Here is a 21,917-nt window from a genome sequence, read left to right as displayed (position 1 = left end):
AAAAGTTTATGTCCATAAAATAATGTGTGAAGTATACATGACTCATTGAGTGGTTGTGGTTTTAGGGTGTCAAAGTTTGGACCCGTATCCTTATAACTTTTGTAAAAAGAATTTCCTGACCAGTTGATAGCTATGGATGCAAAAGCATATCTATTCATTTTGAAAACATAAAGAAACCAAAGCATATTTCTAGATTATGGGATAAATAATTGAACGAGTTTGGTTGTTGTAGTCAAATGTGATTCTACTTCGGTTGTTTAAAAATCAATTCAGACAAGTCAAATAAAATGTACTTTTACTTGGGTTGTAGTCAAATGTGATTTTACTTGGGTTGTTTGAAAATCAATTCAGACAAGTCAAATAAAATACACTAAAATTAAAAGTATAAATTAAGAATCGTAATAAGATATTTTTTGTTCAGACTACTCGAAAAAATATAAGTATTTTCCTCACAACATGTAGGCAGCATATCTGAGTACATGTGATTTTACTTGGGTTGTTTGAAAATCAATTCAGACAAGTCTAATAAAATGCACTAAAATTAAAAGTATAAATTAAGAAACGTAATAAAGTATATTTTGTTAGGCTATTCGAGAAAGGATAAGTATTTTCCCCCAAGATGTAGGCATCATATCCGAGTATCCCGCAAGTATCCCCTAATTATTTCTGATCATTTTCCTTACCAATCCCAACCACTAAACTATCTTGCCATTGTTATAAACAAGTATTTGGTCGACCGCGTTTTCATTATTTGCTTACAAAGATGTACGTTGGTTCTAGTACAAAGGCTATTACAAAAGTGGTAAATTGTTTTTTTTTTTTTTTTTTTTTTTTTTTTTTTTTTTGTACAAAAGTGGTAAATTGTTGTTAAAGTATGAAGGCTATTATTACATAATGCCATTGTTTACAAAAGTGCATACAAAAGTTATTACATAAGGCTATGACAAACTATTTTTTAAGTAACTATGCTTTGACATGATCAAGTTCTTCTTGTTATATGTGACGGTATTTCCACGCGCTCGAGGAGCTAAAAAGAATTCGAAATTTACATATAAATAACACCAACAGCATTCAATCATCAACAATCGTCAAAGAATTTCGAAAAAGGGAATAATACTCAAACCAAAACGACATGTGATAATTAGATGCAGATTACTGATTCCGCTCAAGAAAACAACAGATGCTGACATACCGTTGGAAGAAAGACTACGCAACCCAAACAAATTTGATAGACAGAGCAGTCCGAGAGGTAGTGGCACTTAAAAATGACAACAATAAAGACAATTAGCAAACCAAGTTAAAAACGGTAATAATAACAATTGCAAACGTAATGAAAAAGGCAAGAAAACTAAGGGAAAAAATTATACTCTGTACCCACACTCACCCTCAAAATCGAATGTAGGATACATTAAAATAAAAATCTGAAAAATAAAAATGATATTTTTCCAAAGGTGTAAGATTGATTCATGGTCCACCAAAGGTACTACGTAGTCAGAAAATGAAGTCGTTATAATTTCTAACCTACCAGTCCACTATTTCAACCTTCATATTCTACGACTTCTATATAATAGATTCCGAGAATAAATGAAATAAAGATGGATAGTGTAAACCATCGTGTACGATTCGTCTACAACAGAATCTTTACACGGTTGAATACTACATGTTGTTTGAAAACCAGTTTGCATTTATAAAAACATAGTGTTTACAAAAGATAACGTGACACAGAGGTCATTACAAAACCATTATTCAAATAACATAAGTTGCGAATGCAAAATAAAAGTTTCATGATTGAGACATCTCTAAGTTATGCAGCGGATATCTAACACAGCAGGTCCTTAACAGCAATTCAATAACAGCATGACAGCAAATCTAACAGCGGAAGCAAGAAACCTCTAGGCACCTGAGAAATACACGCTTAAAAGTCAACAAGAATGTTGGTGAGCTATAGTTTAAGTTGTAACAGTAACGTAGGGTAGGCCACGAGATTTCAGTGTAACAAAACAGTATGAAAAGTATATGTATAACCGTGGGTACCCAGTAACTAGACTTAACGTTTATAACCCCCTGAAAGTACACTTGGCGAGTGTGTATGTTCACGAAGTATTAAACACCCGTTAAATGCTAGCGCGACTAGCCCGAGTGGGGATGTCAAACCCTATGGATCCATATCTAAGATTCGCGTTCACCGGTTCAAAAACCAATGACTAAACGTTACCGTGCTTGTAGTGACCCGAACTTTTCCATGTTTATATATATTAATTGAGATTGATATTTACATGATTAAATGTTTCCAACATGTTAAGCAATCAAACTTGTTAAGACTTGATTAATTGAAATATGTTTCATATAGACAATTGACCACCCAAGTTGACCGGTGATTCACGAACGTTAAAACTTGTAAAAACTATACGATGACATATATATGGTTATATATATAGTTAACATGTTTTTATTATAAGTATGTATCTCATTAGGTATTTTAACAATGAGTTATATACATAAAAATGAGACTATTAATTTAAGAAACTCGAAAACGATATATATAACGATTATCGTTATAACAACGTCTTACTAGGTACATATGAATCATATTAAGATATTGATACACTTGGTTAATTATGTTAAATGATAAGTAAATATATTATTAAGTGTATTAACAATGAAATACATATGTAAAAATAAGACTACTAACTTAATTATTTCGAAACGAGACATATATGTAACGATTATCGTTGTAACGACATTTAACTGTATATACATCATACTGAGATATATTATATATCATAATATCATGATAATATAACAATTTAATATCTCATTTGTTATAATAAACAATGGGTTAACAACATTCAACAAGATCGTTAACCTAAAGGTTTCAAAACAACATTTACATGTAACGACTAACGATGACTTAACGACTCAGTTAAAATGTATATACATGTAGTGTTTTAATATGTATTCATACACTTTTGAAAGACTTCAAGACACTTATCAAAATACTTCTACTTAACAAAAATGCTTACAATTACATCCTCGTTCAGTTTCATCAACAATTCTACTCGTATGCACCCGTATTCGTACTCGTACAATACACAGCTTTTAGATGTATGTACTATTGGTATATACACTCCAATGATCAGCTCTTAGAAGCCCATGTTAGTCACCTAACACATGTGGAAACCATCATTTGGCAACTAGCATGAAATATCTCATAAAATTACAAAAATATGAGTAATCATTCATGACGTATTTACATGAAAACAAAATTACATATCCTTTATATCTAATCCATACACCAACGACCAAAAACACCTACAAACACTTTCATTCTTCAATTTTCTTCATCTAATTGATCTCTCTCAAGTTCTATCTTCAAGTTCTAAGTGTTCTTCATAAATTCCAAAAGTTCTAGTTTCATAAAATCAAGAATACTTTCAAGTTTGCTAGCTCACTTCCAATCTTGTAAGGTGATCATGCAACCTCAAGAAATCTTTGTTTCTTACAGTAGGTTATCATTCTAATACAAGGTAATAATCATATTCAAACTTTGGTTCAATTTCTATAACTATAACAATCTTATTTCAAGTGATGATCTTACTTGAACTTGTTTTCGTGTCATGATTTTGCTTCAAGAACTTTGAGCCATCCAAAGATCCATTGAAGCTAGATCCATTTTTCTCTTTTCCAGTAGGTTCATCCAAGCAACTTAAGGTAGTAATGATGTTCATAACATCATTCGATTCATACATATAAAGCTATCTTATTCGAAGGTTTAAACTTGTAATCACTAGAACATAGTTTAGTTAATTCTAAACTTGTTCGCAAACAAAAGTTAATCCTTCTAACTTGACTTTTAAAATCAACTAAACACATGTTCTATATCTATATGATATGCTAACTTAATGATTTAAAACCTGGAAACACGAAAAACACCGTAAAACCGGATTTACGCCGTCGTAGTAACACCGCGGGCTGTTTTGGGTTAGTTAATTAAAAACTATGATAAACTTTGATTTAAAAGTTGTTATTCTGAGAAAATGATTTTTATTATGAACATGAAACTATATCCAAAAATTATGGTTAAACTCAAAGTGGAAGTATGTTTTCTAAAATGGTCATCTAGACGTCGTTCTTTCGACTGAAATGACTACCTTTACAAAAACGACTTGTAACTTATTTTTCCGACTAGAAACCTATACTTTTTTTGTTTAGATTCATAAAATAGAGTTCAATATGAAACCATAGCAATTTGATTCACTCAAAACGGATTTAAAATGAAGAAGTTATGGGTAAAACAAGATTGGATAATTTTTCTCATTTTAGCTACGTGAAAATTGGTAACAAATCTATTCCAACCATAACTTAATCAACTTGTATTATATATTATGTAATCTTGAGATACCATAGACACGTATACAATGTTTCGACCTATCATTTCGACACATCTATATATATTTCGGAACAACCATAGACACTCTATATGTGAATGTTGGAGTTAGCTATACAGGGTTGAGGTTGATTCCAAAATATATATAGTTTGAGTTGTGATCAATACTGAGATACGTATACACTGGGTCGTGGATTGATTCAAGATAATATTTATCGATTTATTTCTGTACATCTAACTGTGGACAACTAGTTGTAGGTTACTAACGAGGACAGCTGACTTAATAAACTTAAAACATCAAAATATATTAAAAGTGTTGTAAATATATTTTGAACATACTTTGATATATATGTATATATTGTTATAGGTTCGTGAATCAACCAGTGGCCAAGTCTTACTTCCCGACGAAGTAAAAATCTGTGAAGGTGAGTTATAGTCCCACTTTTAAAATCTAATATTTTTGGGATGAGAATACATGCAGATTTTATAAATGATTTACAAAATAGACACAAGTACGTGAAACTACATTCTATGGTTGAATTATCGAAATCGAATATGCCCCTTTTTATTAAGTCTGGTAATCTAAGAATTAGGAAACAGACACCCTAATTGACGCGAATCCTAAAGATAGATCTATTGGGCCTAACAAACCCCATCCAAAGTACCGGATGCTTTAGTACTTCGAAATTTATATCATATCCGAAGGGTGTCCCGGAATGATGAGGATATTCTTATATATGCATCTTGTTATTGTCGGTTACCAGGTGTTCACCATATGAATGATTTTTATCTCTATGTATGGGATGTGTATTGAAATATGAAATCTTGTGGTCTATTGTTACGATTTGATATATATAGGTTAAACCTATAACTCACCAACATTTTTGTTGACGTTTTAAGCATGTTTATTCTCAGGTGATTATTAAGAGCTTCTGCTGTCGCATACTTAAATAAGGACAAGATTTGGAGTCCATGCTTGTATGATATTGTGTAAAAACTGCATTCAAGAAACTTATTTTGTTGTAACATATTTGTAATGTAAACCATTATGTAATGGTCGTGTGTAAACAGGATATTTTAGATTATCATTATTTGATAATCTACGTAAAGCTTTTTAAACCTTTATTGATGAAATAAAGGTTATGGTTTGTTTAAAAATGAATGCAGTCTTTGAAAAACGTCTCATATAGAGGTCAAAACCTCGCAACGAAATCAATTAATATGGAACGTTTTTAATCAATAAGAACGGGACATTTCAGTTGGTATCAGAGCGTTGGTCTTAGAGAACCAGAATTTTGCATTAGTGTGTCTTATCGAGTTTGTTAGGATGCATTAGTGAGTCTGGACTTTGACCGTGTTTACTTGAAAAATGATTGCTTAACAAATTTTGTTGAAAACAATATATTTTTAACATGTGAATATTATGTGATATATTAATCTCTTAACGCGTTTGATATTATGTGATAGATGTCTACCTCTAGAACAAGTCCCATTGACTCACCTAATAATAATGAAGAGTCAAATGTAAATTGAAATGATTTGTGGACTGATTCACAAGTTCCCGAAGAGGAACCGGAAGAAGAGTCGGAACCGGAAGAAGAATCGGAACCGGAAGAAGAATCGGAACCGGATGAAGAAATAGAACCGGTGGGGGAAATAATAAAACGATTAAGTAAAAGAAAATCCTCAACCAACCGACCAAGGTTAATTATGGTCAATGGTGTTTCCGCCAAGGAAGCAAAATATTGGGAGGATTACCAATTCTCCGATGAATCGGATTCCGACGAGAATTCCGATGATGTTATAGAAATTACCCCAACTGAATTTAAAAAGGCAAAAGAAAATAATAAGGGAAAGGGCATAAAAATAGAGAAATCTAATTCCAACCCCGATGAACTTTATATGTATCGTCAACCCCCAAAGTCCTTAAGTTGTAACAATGACCCGGGAACCTCTAAACCACCAGGTTTTTCTAAACCAATGTGGACCACGACGGCTCGTATTAGGGGAACATCATATATCCCTAGAAACTTGGCAAAACGAACCAAAACCGAAGAAGAAGAAACGAGCGAGTCGGAATAAGATAGTTGTATTCGTGTGGTGTAATATATGTAATATAGTGTTCGTATGCTTTATGATATATGTAAAAATTGCTTGTATTAATAAGTATTTTTTTATGAATCTAACTCTTGTCTATTTTACAGTTTAAAAACACAAAATGGATAGACAACCCAATATTTTAAGAGACCTACCCGGAGACATGATTGATGAAATCTTGTCTAGAGTCGGCCAGAATTCCTCGGCACAACTATTTAAGGCGAGATCAGTTTGTAAGACATTCGAAGAACGTTCCAAGAATGTCTTGGTTTATAAGAGACTTTCGTTTGAAAGATGGGGGATATCACATTGGGAAACCCATAAGTTACGATGTGTTTACTTTGACGCATATATTGCGGGGAACCCAAATGCTATTTTACGCAACGGGTTAAGAAATTATTTTGACTCAATATATCCGAATATTGGACTTCGTGATTTAGAAAAAGCGGCTAACATGCAACATAAAGAAGCATGTTATGCTTATGGATTAGTAATGTTCGCTTCTCACCAAAGTGAGAACAAGAACATCGGGCTACAACTATTAAACAAAACGTTTTCACGAGTGACGGAGTCGGTAATTGGGGTAAGAAATGAGGTTTTTAGATTATTACGGGACTGTTGGACATTACGTAACCCTCGTCCCTTTGATGACGTTACAACACGCTGTCTTATCAACGGCCATAACGGTTATGTTGCACAAGACCAAGGATGGGAAGTAGTCCTAGTAAAACCAGAATGCATGACTTGTTTCTGGACGTATGAATTACGTGTCTTTATTGCCTTTGCCGAACGACTTGTGTACTAGCTAGAATTGTCTTCACAACTATCTTGTATCAAAGTTATTGTGTGCTATATTTCATGCTTTATGTAAAATAAGCGGTATTATAAGTTTGTAAAATATTGTATAAAAGTTTGAACGCGAAATATTATTACAATCAGTTTTTCATATAGAATTGTAGTAGTTGAATTGTATATTAGCTACTAAGTATGAACTTAACGGGTAGGTACTACCCGAATTTAAACTTATAAAACGCTAATATGAAGAAAAAGCTTTTATAAATGAGTTCATATTATGCTACGAAATACTATTAACTACTCTTAATATTCTGTATGATTAACTTGTTCCATTTAACTATTTTGAAGGAAATGGCACCGACTACTCGACACACCGTGAATATGAATGAAGAGGAATTCCGTACTTTTCTAGCTTCAAACATAGCCGCAGTACAGGCTGCGCTACATACCAACAATAACCTTGGATCTAGCAGTACAGGAAATCGTGTAGGATGCACCTACAAAGAATTCACTGCCTGCAAACCTTTGGAATTTGATGGAACCGAAGGACCGATCGGATTGAAACGGTGGACCGAGAAGGTTGAATCGGTGTTTGCCATAAGTAAGTGTACTGAAGAGGACAAAGTGAAGTACGCTACGCATACCTTCACAGGTTCTGCGTTAACATGGTGGAATACCTATCTAGAGCAAGTGGGACAAGATGATGCGTATGCACTACCGTTGTCAGCATTCAAGCACTTGATGAACGAGAAGTACCGTCCCAGAACCGAGGTCAATAAGCTCAAGACAGAACTTAGAGGGTTACGAACCCAAGGATTTGATATTACCACGTACGAAAGACGATTCACAGAATTGTGCCTATTGTGTCCGGGAGCATTCGAAGATGAGGAAGAGAAGATCGACGCGTTTGTGAAAGGATTACCGGAAAGAATCCAAGAAGATATAAGTTCACACGAGCCCGCCTCCATACAACAGGCATGTAGAATGGCTCACAAACTAGTGAACCAGATTGAAGAAAGAATTAAAGAACAGACTGCTGAAGAGGCCAATGTGAAGCAAGTCAAAAGAAAGTGGGAGGAAAACGGTGATAAGAATCACCAATACAACAACAACAGCAATTACAACAATAATCGCAACAATTATCCCAACAATCGCAACATCAATCGCAACTACAACAAACGGCCCAACAACAACAACAACAACAACAGCAACTACAACAATCATCCCAACAACAATAATAACCGCAACAACAACAACAATCAGAAGCAACTATGCCAAAGGTGTGAAAAGAATCACTCGGGGTTCTGCACCAAATTTTGCAACAAGTGTAAAAGAAATGGTCATAGCGCGGCGAAGTGTGAGGTCTACGGACCAGGGGTTAATAGAACGAAAGGAACAAATGGTGTCGGAACGAGTAATGGCGGAGCAAGTAGTGTCGGAGCAAGTTATGCCAATGTAGTTTGTTATAAATGTGAAAAACCAGGCCACATTATTAGAAATTGCCCGAACCAGGAGAACACGAATGGACAAGGCCGTGGAAGAGTTTTCAATATTAATGCGGTAGAGGCACAGGAAGACCCGGAGCTTGTTACGGGTACGTTTCTTATTGACAATAAATCTGCTTACGTTTTATTTGATTCGGGTGCGGATAGAAGCTATATGAGTAGAGATTTTTGTGCTAAATTAAGTTGTCCATTGACGCCTTTGGATAGTAAATTTTTACTCGAATTAGCAAATGGTAAATTAATTTCAGCAGATAATATATGTCGGAATCGAGAAATTAAACTGGTTAGCGAAACATTTAAGATTGATTTGATACCAGTAGAGTTAGGGAGTTTTGATGTGATAATCGGTATGGACTGGTTGAAAGAAGTGAAAGCGGAGATCGTTTGTTACAAAAATGCAATTCGCATTATACGAGAAAAAGGAAAACCCTTAATGGTGTACGGAGAAAAGGGCAACACGAAGCTACATCTTATTAGTAATTTGAAGGCACAAAAACTAATAAGAAAAGGTTGCTATGCTGTTCTAGCACACGTCGAGAAAGTACAAACTGAAGAAAAGAGCATCAATGATGTTCCCATTGCAAAAGAATTTCCCGATGTATTTCCGAAAGAATTACCGGGATTACCCCCACATCGATCCGTTGAATTTCAAATAGATCTTGTACCAGGAGCTGCACCAATAGCTCGTGCTCCTTACAGACTCGCACCCAGCGAGATGAAAGAACTTTAAAGCCAATTACAAGAACTTTTAGAGCGTGGTTTCATTCGACCAAGCACATCACCGTGGGGAGCTCCTGTTTTGTTTGTCAAGAAGAAAGATGGTACATTCAGGTTGTGTATCGACTACCGAGAGTTGAACAAACTTACCATCAAGAACCGCTACCCACTACCGAGAATCGACGACTTATTTGATCAACTACAAGGCTCGTCTGTTTATTCAAAGATTGACTTACGTTCCGGGTATCATCAAATGCGGGTGAAAGAAGATGATATTCCAAAGACTGCTTTCAGAACACGTTACGGTCATTACGAGTTTATGGTCATGCCGTTTGGTTTAACTAATGCACCAGCTGTGTTCATGGACCTTATGAACCGAGTGTGTGGACCATACCTTGACAAGTTTGTCATTGTTTTCATTGATGACATACTTATTTACTCAAAGAATGACCAAGAACACGGTGAACATTTGAGAAAGGTGTTAGAAGTATTGAGGAAGGAAGAATTGTACGCTAAGTTTTCAAAGTGTGCATTTTGGTTGGAAGAAGTTCAATTCCTCGGTCACATAGTGAACAAAGAAGGTATTAAGGTGGATCCGGCAAAGATAGAAACTGTTGAAAAGTGGGAAACCCCGAAAACTCCGAAACACATACGCCAGTTTTTAGGACTAGCTGGTTACTACAGAAGGTTCATCCAAGACTTTTCCAGAATAGCAAAACCCTTGACTGCATTAACGCATAAAGGGAAGAAATTTGAATGGAATGATGAACAAGAGAAAGCATTTCAGTTATTGAAGAAAAAGCTAACAACGGCACCTATATTGTCATTGCCTGAAGGGAATGATGATTTTGTGATTTATTGTGATGCATCAAAGCAAGGTCTCGGTTGTGTATTAATGCAACGAATGAAGGTGATTGCTTATGCGTCTAGACAATTGAAGATTCACGAACAAAATTATACGACGCATGATTTGGAATTAGGCGCGGTTGTTTTTGCATTAAAGACTTGGAGGCACTACTTATATGGGGTCAAAAGTATTATATATACCGACCACAAAAGTCTTCAACACATATTTAATCAGAAACAACTGAATATGAGGCAGCGTAGGTGGATTGAATTGTTGAATGATTACGACTTTGAGATTCGTTACCACCCGGGGAAGGCAAATGTGGTAGCCGATGCCTTGAGCAGGAAGGACAGAGAACCCATTCGAGTAAAATCTATGAATATAATGATTCATAATAACCTTACTACTCAAATAAAGGAGGCGCAACAAGGAGTTTTAAAAGAGGAAAATTTAAAGGATGAAATACCCAAAGGATCGGAGAAGCATCTTAATATTCGGGAAGACGGAACCCGGTATAGGGCTGAAAGGATTTGGGTACCAAAATTTGGAGATATGAGAGAAATGGTACTTAGAGAAGCTCATAAAACCAGATACTCAATACATCCTGGAACCGGGAAGATGTACAAGGATCTCAAGAAACATTTTTGGTGGCCGGGTATGAAAGCCGATGTTGCTAAATACGTAGGAGAATGTTTGACGTGTTCTAAGGTCAAAGCTGAGCATCAGAAACCATCAGGTCTACTTCAACAACCCGAAATCCCGAAATGGAAATGGGAAAACATTACCATGGATTTCATCACTAAATTGCCAAGGACTGCAAGTGGTTTTGATACTATTTGGGTAATAGTTGATCGTCTCACCAAATCAGCACACTTCCTACCAATAAGAGAAGATGACAAGATGGAGAAGTTAGCACGACTGTATTTGAAGGAAGTCGTCTCCAGACATGGAATACCAATCTCTATTATCTCTGATAGGGATGGCAGATTTATTTCAAGATTCTGGCAGACATTACAGCAAGCATTAGGAACTCGTCTAGACATGAGTACTGCCTATCATCCACAAACTGATGGGCAGAGCGAAAGGACGATACAAACGCTTGAAGACATGCTACGAGCATGTGTTATTGATTTCGGAAACAGTTGGGATCGACATCTACCGTTAGCAGAATTTTCCTACAACAACAGCTACCATTCAAGCATTGAGATGGCGCCGTTTGAAGCACTTTATGGTAGAAAGTGCAGGTCTCCGATTTGTTGGAGTGAGGTGGGGGATAGACAGATTACGGGTCCGGAGATTATACAAGAAACTACCGAGAAGATCATCCAAATTCAACAACGGTTGAAAACCGCCCAAAGTCGACAAAAGAGCTACGCTGACATTAAAAGAAAAGATATAGAATTTGAAATTGGAGAGATGGTCATGCTTAAAGTTTCACCTTGGAAAGGCGTTGTTCGATTTGGCAAACGAGGAAAATTAAATCCAAGGTATATTGGACCATTCAAGATTATTGATCGTGTCGGACCAGTAGCTTACCGACTTGAGTTACCTCAACAACTCGCGGCTGTACATAACACTTTCCACGTCTCGAATTTGAAGAAATGTTTTGCTAAAGAAGATCTCACTATTCCGTTAGATGAAATCCAAATCAACGAAAAACTCCAATTCATCGAAGAACCCGTCGAAATAATGGATCGTGAGGTTAAAAGACTTAAGCAAAACAAGATACCAATTGTTAAGGTTCGATGGAATGCTCGTAGAGGACCCGAGTTCACCTGGGAGCGTGAAGATCAGATGAAGAAGAAATACCCGCATCTATTTCCAGAAGATTCGTCAACACCTTCAACAGCTTAAAATTTCGGGACGAAATTTATTTAACGGGTAGGTACTGTAGTGACCCGAACTTTTCCATGTTTATATATATTAATTGAGATTGATATTTACATGATTAAATGTTTCCAACATGTTAAGCAATCAAACTTGTTAAGACTTGATTAATTGAAATATGTTTCATATAGACAATTGACCACCCAAGTTGACCGGTGATTCACGAACGTTAAAACTTGTAAAAACTATACGATGACATATATATGGTTATATATATAGTTAACATGTTTTTATTATAAGTATGTATCTCATTAGGTATTTTAACAATGAGTTATATACATAAAAATGAGACTATTAATTTAAGAAACTCGAAAACGATATATATAACGATTATCGTTATAACGACGTCTTACTAGGTACATATGAATCATATTAAGATATTGATACACTTGGTTAATTATGTTAAATGATAAGTAAATATATTATTAAGTGTATTAACAATGAAATACATATGTAAAAATAAGACTACTAACTTAATTATTTCGAAACGAGACATATATGTAACGATTATCGTTGTAACGACATTTAACTGTATATACATCATACTGAGATATATTATATATCATAATATCATGATAATATAACAATTTAATATCTCATTTGTTATAATAAACAATGGGTTAACAACATTCAACAAGATCGTTAACCTAAAGGTTTCAAAACAACATTTACATGTAACGACTAACGATGACTTAACGACTCAGTTAAAATGTATATACATGTAGTGTTTTAATATGTATTCATACACTTTTGAAAGACTTCAAGACACTTATCAAAATACTTCTACTTAACAAAAATGCTTACAATTACATCCTCGTTCAGTTTCATCAACAATTCTACTCGTATGCACCCGTATTCGTACTCGTACAATACACAGCTTTTAGATGTATGTACTATTGGTATATACACTCCAATGATCAGCTCTTAGCAGCCCATGTTAGTCACCTAACACATGTGGGAACCATCATTTGGCAACTAGCATGAAATATCTCATAAAATTACAAAAATATGAGTAATCATTCATGACTTATTTACATGAAAACAAAATTACATATCCTTTATATCTAATCCATACACCAACGACCAAAAACACCTACAAACACTTTCATTCTTCAATTTTCTTCATCTAATTGATCTCTCTCAAGTTCTATCTTCAAGTTCTAAGTGTTCTTCATAAATTCCAAAAGTTCTAGTTTCATAAAATCAAGAATACTTTCAAGTTTGCTAGCTCACTTCCAATCTTGTAAGGTGATCATCCAACCTCAAGAAATCTTTGTTTCTTACAGTAGGTTATCATTCTAATACAAGGTAATAATCATATTCAAACTTTGGTTCAATTTCTATAACTATAACAATCTTATTTCAAGTGATGATCTTACTTGAACTTGTTTTCGTGTCATGATTTTGCTTCAAGAACTTTGAGCCATCCAAGGATCCATTGAAGCTAGATCCATTTTTCTCTTTTTCAGTAGGTTCATCCAAGCAACTTAAGGTAGTAATGATGTTCATAACATCATTCGATTCATACATATAAAGCTATCTTATTCGAAGGTTTAAACTTGTAATCACTAGAACATAGTTTAGTTAATTCTAAACTTGTTCGCAAACAAAAGTTAATCCTTCTAACTTGACTTTTAAAATCAACTAAACACATGTTCTATATCTATATGATATGCTAACTTAATGATTTAAAACCTGGAAACACGAAAAACACCGTAAAACCGGATTTACGCCGTCGTAGTAACACCGCGGGCTGTTTTGGGTTAGTTAATTAAAAACTATGATAAACTTTGATTTAAAAGTTGTTATTCTGAGAAAATGATTTTTATTATGAACATGAAACTATATCCAAAAATTATGGTTAAACTCAAAGTGGAAGTATGTTTTCTAAAATGGTCATCTAGACGTCGTTCTTTCGACTGAAATGACTACCTTTACAAAAACAACTTGTAACTTATTTTTCCGACTAGAAACCTATACTTTTTTTGTTTAGATTCATAAAATAGAGTTCAATATGAAACCATAGCAATTTGATTCACTCAAAACGGATTTAAAATGAAGAAGTTATGGGTAAAACAAGATTGGATAATTTTTCTCATTTTAGCTACGTGAAAATTGGTAACAAATCTATTCCAACCATAACTTAATCAACTTGTATTATATATTATGTAATCTTGAGATACCATAGACACGTATACAATGTTTCGACCTATCATTTCGACACATCTATATATATTTCGGAACAACCATAGACACTCTATATGTGAATGTTGGAGTTAGCTATACAAGGTTGAGGTTGATTCCAAAATATATATAGTTTGAGTTGTGATCAATACTGAGATACGTATACACTGGGTCGTGGATTGATTCAAGATAATATTTATCGATTTATTTCTGTACATCTAACTGTGGACAACTAGTTGTAGGTTACTAACGAGGACAGCTGACTTAATAAACTTAAAACATCAAAATATATTAAAAGTGTTGTAAATATATTTTGAACATACTTTGATATATATGTATATATTGTTATAGGTTCGTGAATCAACCAGTGGCCAAGTCTTACTTCCCGACGAAGTAAAAATCTGTGAAGGTGAGTTATAGTCCCACTTTTAAAATCTAATATTTTTGGGATGAGAATACATGCAGGTTTTATAAATGATTTACAAAATAGACACAAGTACGTGAAACTACATTCTATGGTTGAATTATCGAAATCGAATATGCCCCTTTTTATTAAGTCTGGTAATCTAAGAATTAGGAAACAGACACCCTAATTGACGCGAATCCTAAAGATAGATCTATTGGGCCTAACAAACCCCATCCAAAGTACCGGATGCTTTAGTACTTCGAAATTTATATCATATCCGAAGGGTGTCCCGGAATGATGGGGATATTCTTATATATGCATCTTGTTATTGTCGGTTACCAGGTGTTCACCATATGAATGATTTTTATCTCTATGTATGGGATGTGTATTGAAATATGAAATCTTGTGGTCTATTGTTACGATTTGATATATATAGGTTAAACCTATAACTCACCAACATTTTTGTTGACGTTTTAAGCATGTTTATTCTCAGGTGATTATTAAGAGCTTCCGCTGTCGCATACTTAAATAAGGACAAGATTTGGAGTCCATGCTTGTATGATATTGTGTAAAAACTGCATTCAAGAAACTTATTTTGTTGTAACATATTTGTAATGTAAACCATTATGTAATGGTCGTGTGTAAACAGGATATTTTAGATTATCATTATTTGATAATCTACGTAAAGCTTTTTAAACCTTTATTGATGAAATAAAGGTTATGGTTTGTTTAAAAATGAATGCAGTCTTTGAAAAACGTCTCATATAGAGGTCAAAACCTCGCAACGAAATCAATTAATATGGAACGTTTTTAATCAATAAGAACGGGACATTTCAGTGCTAAGGGGAATGTTTATGCCGTTGTATAACCCACACACATATAAAGTTTAAGTACTCGTGCCTAGTAAGTAAAACGTAAAAAGCGCATTATTCTCAGTCCCAAAAATAGTATAAGTAAAAATGGATGCTATAACTCACAGTGATAAAAGCGGTAAAGTCGGTAATGAAAGTACGCAAGTAGTAAGTCGGTCCGAAAGGTCGTCAACCTAAATCAAGAGTTACTAGGTCAGTAGGTTGTCACGCAAGTAGTAAGTCGGTCCGAAAGGTCGTCAACCTAAATCAAGAGTTACTAGGTCAGTAGGTTGTCTTTATAAATTCTAATAGTGCATAAAATAAGTTTAAGTATCATCATCATCGTTCATCATCATAAAAGCTAAGTAAGTTTGACAAGAATAGAGATCGAAACAATAGGCTGAATTCGGTCAGCTGCTACGACCTCTACGTAAATCGAAAAGACGCATAGTCAGTGGCTATGGCTCCGTATATGAGTCCCCTAACCGCTGACCAATTTTCAGAACCTAACTCGTCTTCGTTTGACCGTGGCGACGGTCTAAGTGCGAGTAGGTCCGAATTTTCAGCACAACGTTACAAAGGAGTATTGACTTTCGGAAGGCCATAGATCCTAAACCGTAACTCGGATTAAGACGAGGTCTAAACGGAAAATCATCTACTCGAAACGAACTAACTGGAAAGTTACTTTCCAGTAGCCCAGGTGGTCTGATCAGATACGAAAAACAGTAGGTAAGTGCTCCGGTGGGGTTCTTAATGCTTGATGCTCATCACGGTTCTCATCCTTGATGCTTGTAGCTTCAAGTGTACAACTCGTTGATGGATTAGCATAACCTTGACTAAGATTCCACCATTAACACACAATATGTTAAGACCAAGTAAGGATATAACTCAAACAAGAGTCTTAGATGGATGATGAACCAAGGTTACATCATATCCTTAGTCTTAACACAAATACAAGTCCTATTTACAAACAAAGTTACAAACTTTACATCAATCAAACAAGTATGAACATGATCTAAGTCAAATGAAGTGATGGAACCCTAAGCTAGAGAGCTTGGATCCCTTTCACACAATTTATAAGGTCACAAAGCTAGAAAGCTTGAACCTTTATTGTTCTTGAAGATCTTGAAGCATAAAGCTTGGATCTTTAAGTTACATGAAGATAACAAACACAAGTTTAAATTTTTTTAACAAAATAACAAGATCATAAGTTAGAAAACTTAGATCTAACAAAAAGATATGGAGATTCAAGCTAGAAAGCTTGCATCTTGATTGTTCTTGGAGATCTTGAAGCATAAAGCTTGGATCTTTAAAATACATGAAGATTACAAACACAAGTTTGAATCTTTATAACAAAATAACAAGATTAAAGTAAAAATAATCTAGATTTACAAAGTTGGTGAAGATTCAAAGCTAGAAAGCTTGAATCTTCCATGTTCTTGAAAGATTCATGCTTGAATCTACAAGATCTAATCAAGATCAAAGCTAAAAAGCAAAACCTTTAATGATGATGATGACCACGAATTAGAAGGGAGAAGAAGAAGAAAAAGCAAACTTACAAGTTTCTAGAGTGAGAAAGACTAGAAAGGAAATAAGAGAACAAGTGTGTGTGAAATTCAAATGAGAGCAAGTGTTAAATGGATCAAGTGTTAAATGGATGAGATTAGGCTAGTATTTATAGGCAAATGGGGGAGGGGGGGGGCCTTTGTGGTCGTGATTTTGGTAGGGGGAGAAGGGGACACAAAGTTGCTTTTTGATTAGTGGTTGTCTAAAGTAGGTACTTATGCTAGAATCCCATGTAACATTATGGATAATACTGACATTTTTGCTAGCATGTTTCCTCTAATTAAATGAGTAATTGTCTTATATATTAATGGGTCACTAGTAATTAATAAGTGGGCTAATTAATTGGGCCACTAGCTAGAGTAGGGTGGGCTTAAGTCCAACAAGGTAGAAATTCCAACAAGACTAACTAGTAAGCTTAATTAAATTCCTACGCGTAATTAAGCATCCAAAAACCCAGGTAATTATTATTATAAAATAATAATTAATATTTCGCAGTCATAATATTCCGGTTACGACAAAAGTCAAACGTGTGCACAGTTCGCGGTTTAATCGAAACGTTAAGCGACACCAACGGTCATAAAGCATCCGGTGATCAAGTTAAGTATCCTACGTACTCTAAAGCACGTTTTAACATATAATTGGAAGTAAACCACGTACATCAAGTTTCCAGAGTATAAAGTAGCATAGTACGCACAAAATCGCAGTTTCGCAAAAATACAAGGCACGAAAGCAAGTCGAAAAAGTCGGGTCGTTACAGATAGCTATATAGCAACTATAGAAAATAATTCATCGGGGCAGAACTAATAAATGTGAATAAGTATTTTTTTTATTAGTTGCAACATTTATAACAACAATATGATCATCTTTTGGTAACACACAGATCATGTACCTGTAAAAAAAAAACGAATCATCTAAAGCGCACATCTGTAAATTCTTGATCAGTTACACCTCTCACCTTCATTCTCTTCTTTAACACCATATATGAGACATACATACCTGTATTAATAGATTATCAACCAAATACACCAATGACTAAACATGTATTAAAAAAACAGAAGTGCTAACAAACGTAAGTAACGATCACATAAGATTATTTATTATTTATGATGTTAATTGTTGGAACATATTATTCAGAAAAAAAAATAAACATAGTTTGACATACCTTGTTGAAGATTGCAGTAATGACCAAAGTTGAATGATAATTATTAGCAGATGGATACTTCAGCACTTGAGAATCTTTGATTTTCATAACAAATGTAATGCATCCTTATAGAAGGGCCATAACCAAAAAAAGCTGAAATAAAAATGCTACAATTATTATTTATAATTATTTTTTTTGTATTCCTTATCATGCAAATCACCTATATTTCCTTGCTAATTGTTGAATGTCTATAGAACGGCCATAAGCAGAAAACGTTATATAGATCATCAAAACTTCCACCAGTACGTGTAAAGCACTCAATTTTTCATGGAAATGCATTACAAAAAAGAAAGAAAGTACATATGATTCATCAAACCAAAACTGCTCTTTGAAAATTGCTCTTTAAGAGGTGGTTTGGATAACCTTATCTTAGGAGCTTATTGGCTTATTGTGTTAGCAAAAACACAAATGAGCTCTTTTAGGTCATTGAATGGAAGATGCTCTTTTAACCTAATTGTGATGTAATTAAGCTACGAAGCAGGAGTGTTGGATATAAGACACTAAGAACTTATTGATAAATTGCCCTAAACACCCTCTGAGTGTATTTTTGACTCTAACAGGCCCTTTTAAAACGCTACATTCAATCAACGGCTAAATTACTCATAATCATCATCTCAAAAAAATATTAGTTTGTCACACATAACGAAAAGGCAAACTACAAACGTGTAACCCAAAAAAAGAGTTTTTTAACAGAGGGTTGTACTTTTAAAACATATTTAACAAAAACATGTACCTCAAAAAATATTTATGACCAACAAGTTTTACTAATAATTCTATAATTTTTTATTATTTTTTAAGGAAAAAAAAATCCATAACACAATGACCGATTATCATCGCTCCTCTCTGTTTATTCATTGTCAGTGGTCAATGCTCAATGTTGTTAACTCACAAAAACCAAATTATGCCTTCTCTTTTAATTCACCAACATATAAATTGTTTTTACCAAACAATAAAAAAATAATTCCGACTACCAAATTTCGCACTCTGCTTTTGGCTTCTGTTCTTATGTCCAAAGCATCAAATATATACCCTTGTAAGACGAGTTGTATCGGGGATGATACAACCCCGTTGTATCCGAGGTGGCAACACCAAAACGCCGGCCAAGTACCGTATCCATGCGTTTTCCGGCGGCGTTTTAGCGGCGTTGGGTGCAATCCAACGGAGTTTGCAACGGACGTTAGATCCACGTGTGAGTTTTTTATTGGTGCTGCTGTGTTCTTCATTTTATTTCTGGAATGAAAGTTGATTTTTTCTCTTTTGGATGAGGAAGATGATAGATGAAAAAAGCAAGTTGATTTTGATTGTTGGAGCTTTTGTAGAAGAAGATAAGATGAAAGTAGTGTAGAAGATAAGGTAAGTGGTGGTATAATAAAAATAAAATAAAACAAATAAATGAATATGGGAACGTGAATGACCTGATAAGTTTATTTAATGTTATTAATTTTGTCTTTTTATTTTTATGAAAAATATTTATTTTCACTTTTAATAATAAAAATAAAATAAAACAAATAAATAAAACAGAAAAATACAAAATTAAATGCTACATCAACATTCCACTAACACAACACCAACTCACAACACCACCACTACTCCACTCAACAACACAACACGTCATAGTCATCAAAAAATTGCACAACACGAACTCACAACACGAGTTACCACTACAAATGGTCTAACTGAAAAAAATCACTTTTCAGACATTCCACTTTCCACCTAGTAATTGAAGGAGTTCCAAAAATAAATAATTTGGTACCCCAAAGACATAATACATTAGAGATGGAATCCATTTGCTAAAATTTAATTGGTATTTGGTTAGATTTCTTGTTAAATTGACTCACGAACAATTATTAAAGATCGACCAGCAATTTTAGTTTGGGCTATATTTACTATTGTGAGACGAGAATTGATGAAGGACAACATGGTCAGGGTCATAGAAAGAGTGGTGGCATTATGATTTTGATGCTGATATAAAGAAATGATAAAAGAAAATGAGTTTCTTATTTGAAAATGTAAGGCAATTATGTTTTGTAAAATATTTGTAAAGATACCATCTTTTCTTAAATACTTTTTAGAAACACAATAGTCCTCTAAAAAGCTCCCCAAAAAAAACCAATCGCATTTAATCAGTAGAGTACTATATTTACCTAAACAGAATGCAAATTATTCATTTCAAGATATTAACTGGTTAATAATGATGAACAACAGTCTTAAAAAAATATTACCTCCCCTAACTTCTCCGAAAGACTTCTTTTGCTTTAAGAAGGCGGCAAAACACTTCATCCTCATCTTAAAAAATACGTGCAACGATACCAGCCCTGTCTGCAGGTGTCAAAATATATTATTTAACATCAATTTTTAGGGCAATAATAAGGCAAAACAGAAAGAAAAAAAACTCACATGTTCAGAAATCATACCACTTCTTTGTTTCAAGCATTTCATCGAGCACCTTTCACGCATCACAAAAATCACCATTTGCCCCAAATTTTCTGACCTACAGGCATTCCAAATAAAGAGTGTAAGCAAATTAATCTTAAAATTACTAAGAAAAAGTAAAGCAGTTTACATACAAAGCACATTTCTAAAAAAATTTCAGATCAGTAATATCGTTCAAACATAAGTTTGGGAATATTAAACTTACATGATTTTCAAACAAACAAAAAAAAACAAAGAAATACAAATCAGCCTCAATACAAAATCCCTAAAAATAATCAGAATTAACAAACAACTAAAATATTTCATATCCAAAGAAATCAACAATACAAACCTTAGGAGAGTCCTCATCTTCATCGTCAAGTGTGACGGGTGTTGGGAGGTGGTGACGATGGTAATCAAAGGTAAGCGACGGTAGTAATCGAAGGTAAGCGATGGTGGCAACGGTGATGAATGGAAGAAGCTGGAACATCTGGCGAGGGGATGGTGGCGAGGGGATGGAGCCCAAAAAACCTACAGAAATCCGAAGCTGAAGAAACGGAAAAGGCTGAAGGTGAAGAGTCTGGAAAATACTACTGGAGTAGAAGGTTTTCTGGTACGTTGCACTGTAAAATATCTGGAGTAAAAAGACCACAATACCCTTGAAGAAGAAGGTTCCAGACACTGGTGGAATGACCCAATTATCCTTAGGTAATAAAAAATTCGAGTGAACAATAAGTTTCATTTACTCAATTGTAATAAATAGTTATTGAACCCTCGCTTCGCGCCTGGTGTCTGATTTTAATGTATTTTATTGCGTTTAGTAAAATTATTTTGTGGCTAACGATGATGTCGTTGAAGCGCAACTCGAGTCGAACTAAAAGGTATAACCCGTGAGAGATTTAAATGTTATTTTAAATTAACAATATATGTGCATCTCCGCGTTTCGTTATGGAATTGTCGACTTTTAAAAATTTAACGCAAAATCAACGTGTATGAAAAGTACCCCAAATATTTAGCGTTTTTTAAAAAACGTCCGTTTTGCGTATAGCTAGTGACATTGTG

General features: G+C 34.3%; 1 protein-coding gene across 2 annotated transcripts; it reads right to left on the bottom strand.

The window, feature by feature from the left end:
• Positions 1–1,732: 1,732 nt before the first annotated feature.
• Positions 1,733–21,427, bottom strand: LOC139877416 (uncharacterized). 2 transcript variants are annotated; one of them, XR_011768572.1, is made up of 6 exons: positions 21,208–21,427; positions 20,841–20,934; positions 20,666–20,762; positions 18,405–18,536; positions 18,132–18,238; positions 1,733–1,900 (listed from the first exon to the last, which is right to left on the bottom strand). XR_011768572.1 is itself a non-coding variant. In XM_071864846.1 (5 exons), the coding sequence occupies exons 1-4, from the start codon at positions 21,228–21,230 to the stop codon at positions 18,448–18,450; spliced, it is 303 nt and encodes a 100-aa protein (XP_071720947.1). In that variant the 5' UTR covers positions 21,231–21,427; the 3' UTR covers positions 17,996–18,238; positions 18,405–18,447. The 2 variants fall into 2 exon arrangements, 1 of the variants encoding a protein (XP_071720947.1); XM_071864846.1 differs by lacking the exon at positions 1,733–1,900 and having other exon boundaries at positions 17,996–18,238.
• Between the last annotated feature and the right edge of the window lie 490 nt (positions 21,428–21,917).

Source organism: Rutidosis leptorrhynchoides, chromosome 11, assembly GCF_046630445.1.
Source record: "Rutidosis leptorrhynchoides isolate AG116_Rl617_1_P2 chromosome 11, CSIRO_AGI_Rlap_v1, whole genome shotgun sequence".
Lineage (NCBI taxonomy): Eukaryota > Viridiplantae > Streptophyta > Magnoliopsida > Asterales > Asteraceae > Rutidosis > Rutidosis leptorrhynchoides.
The sequence above is the reverse complement of the archived record's forward strand: the minus strand, read 5'-3'. Positions and strand labels throughout refer to the sequence as shown.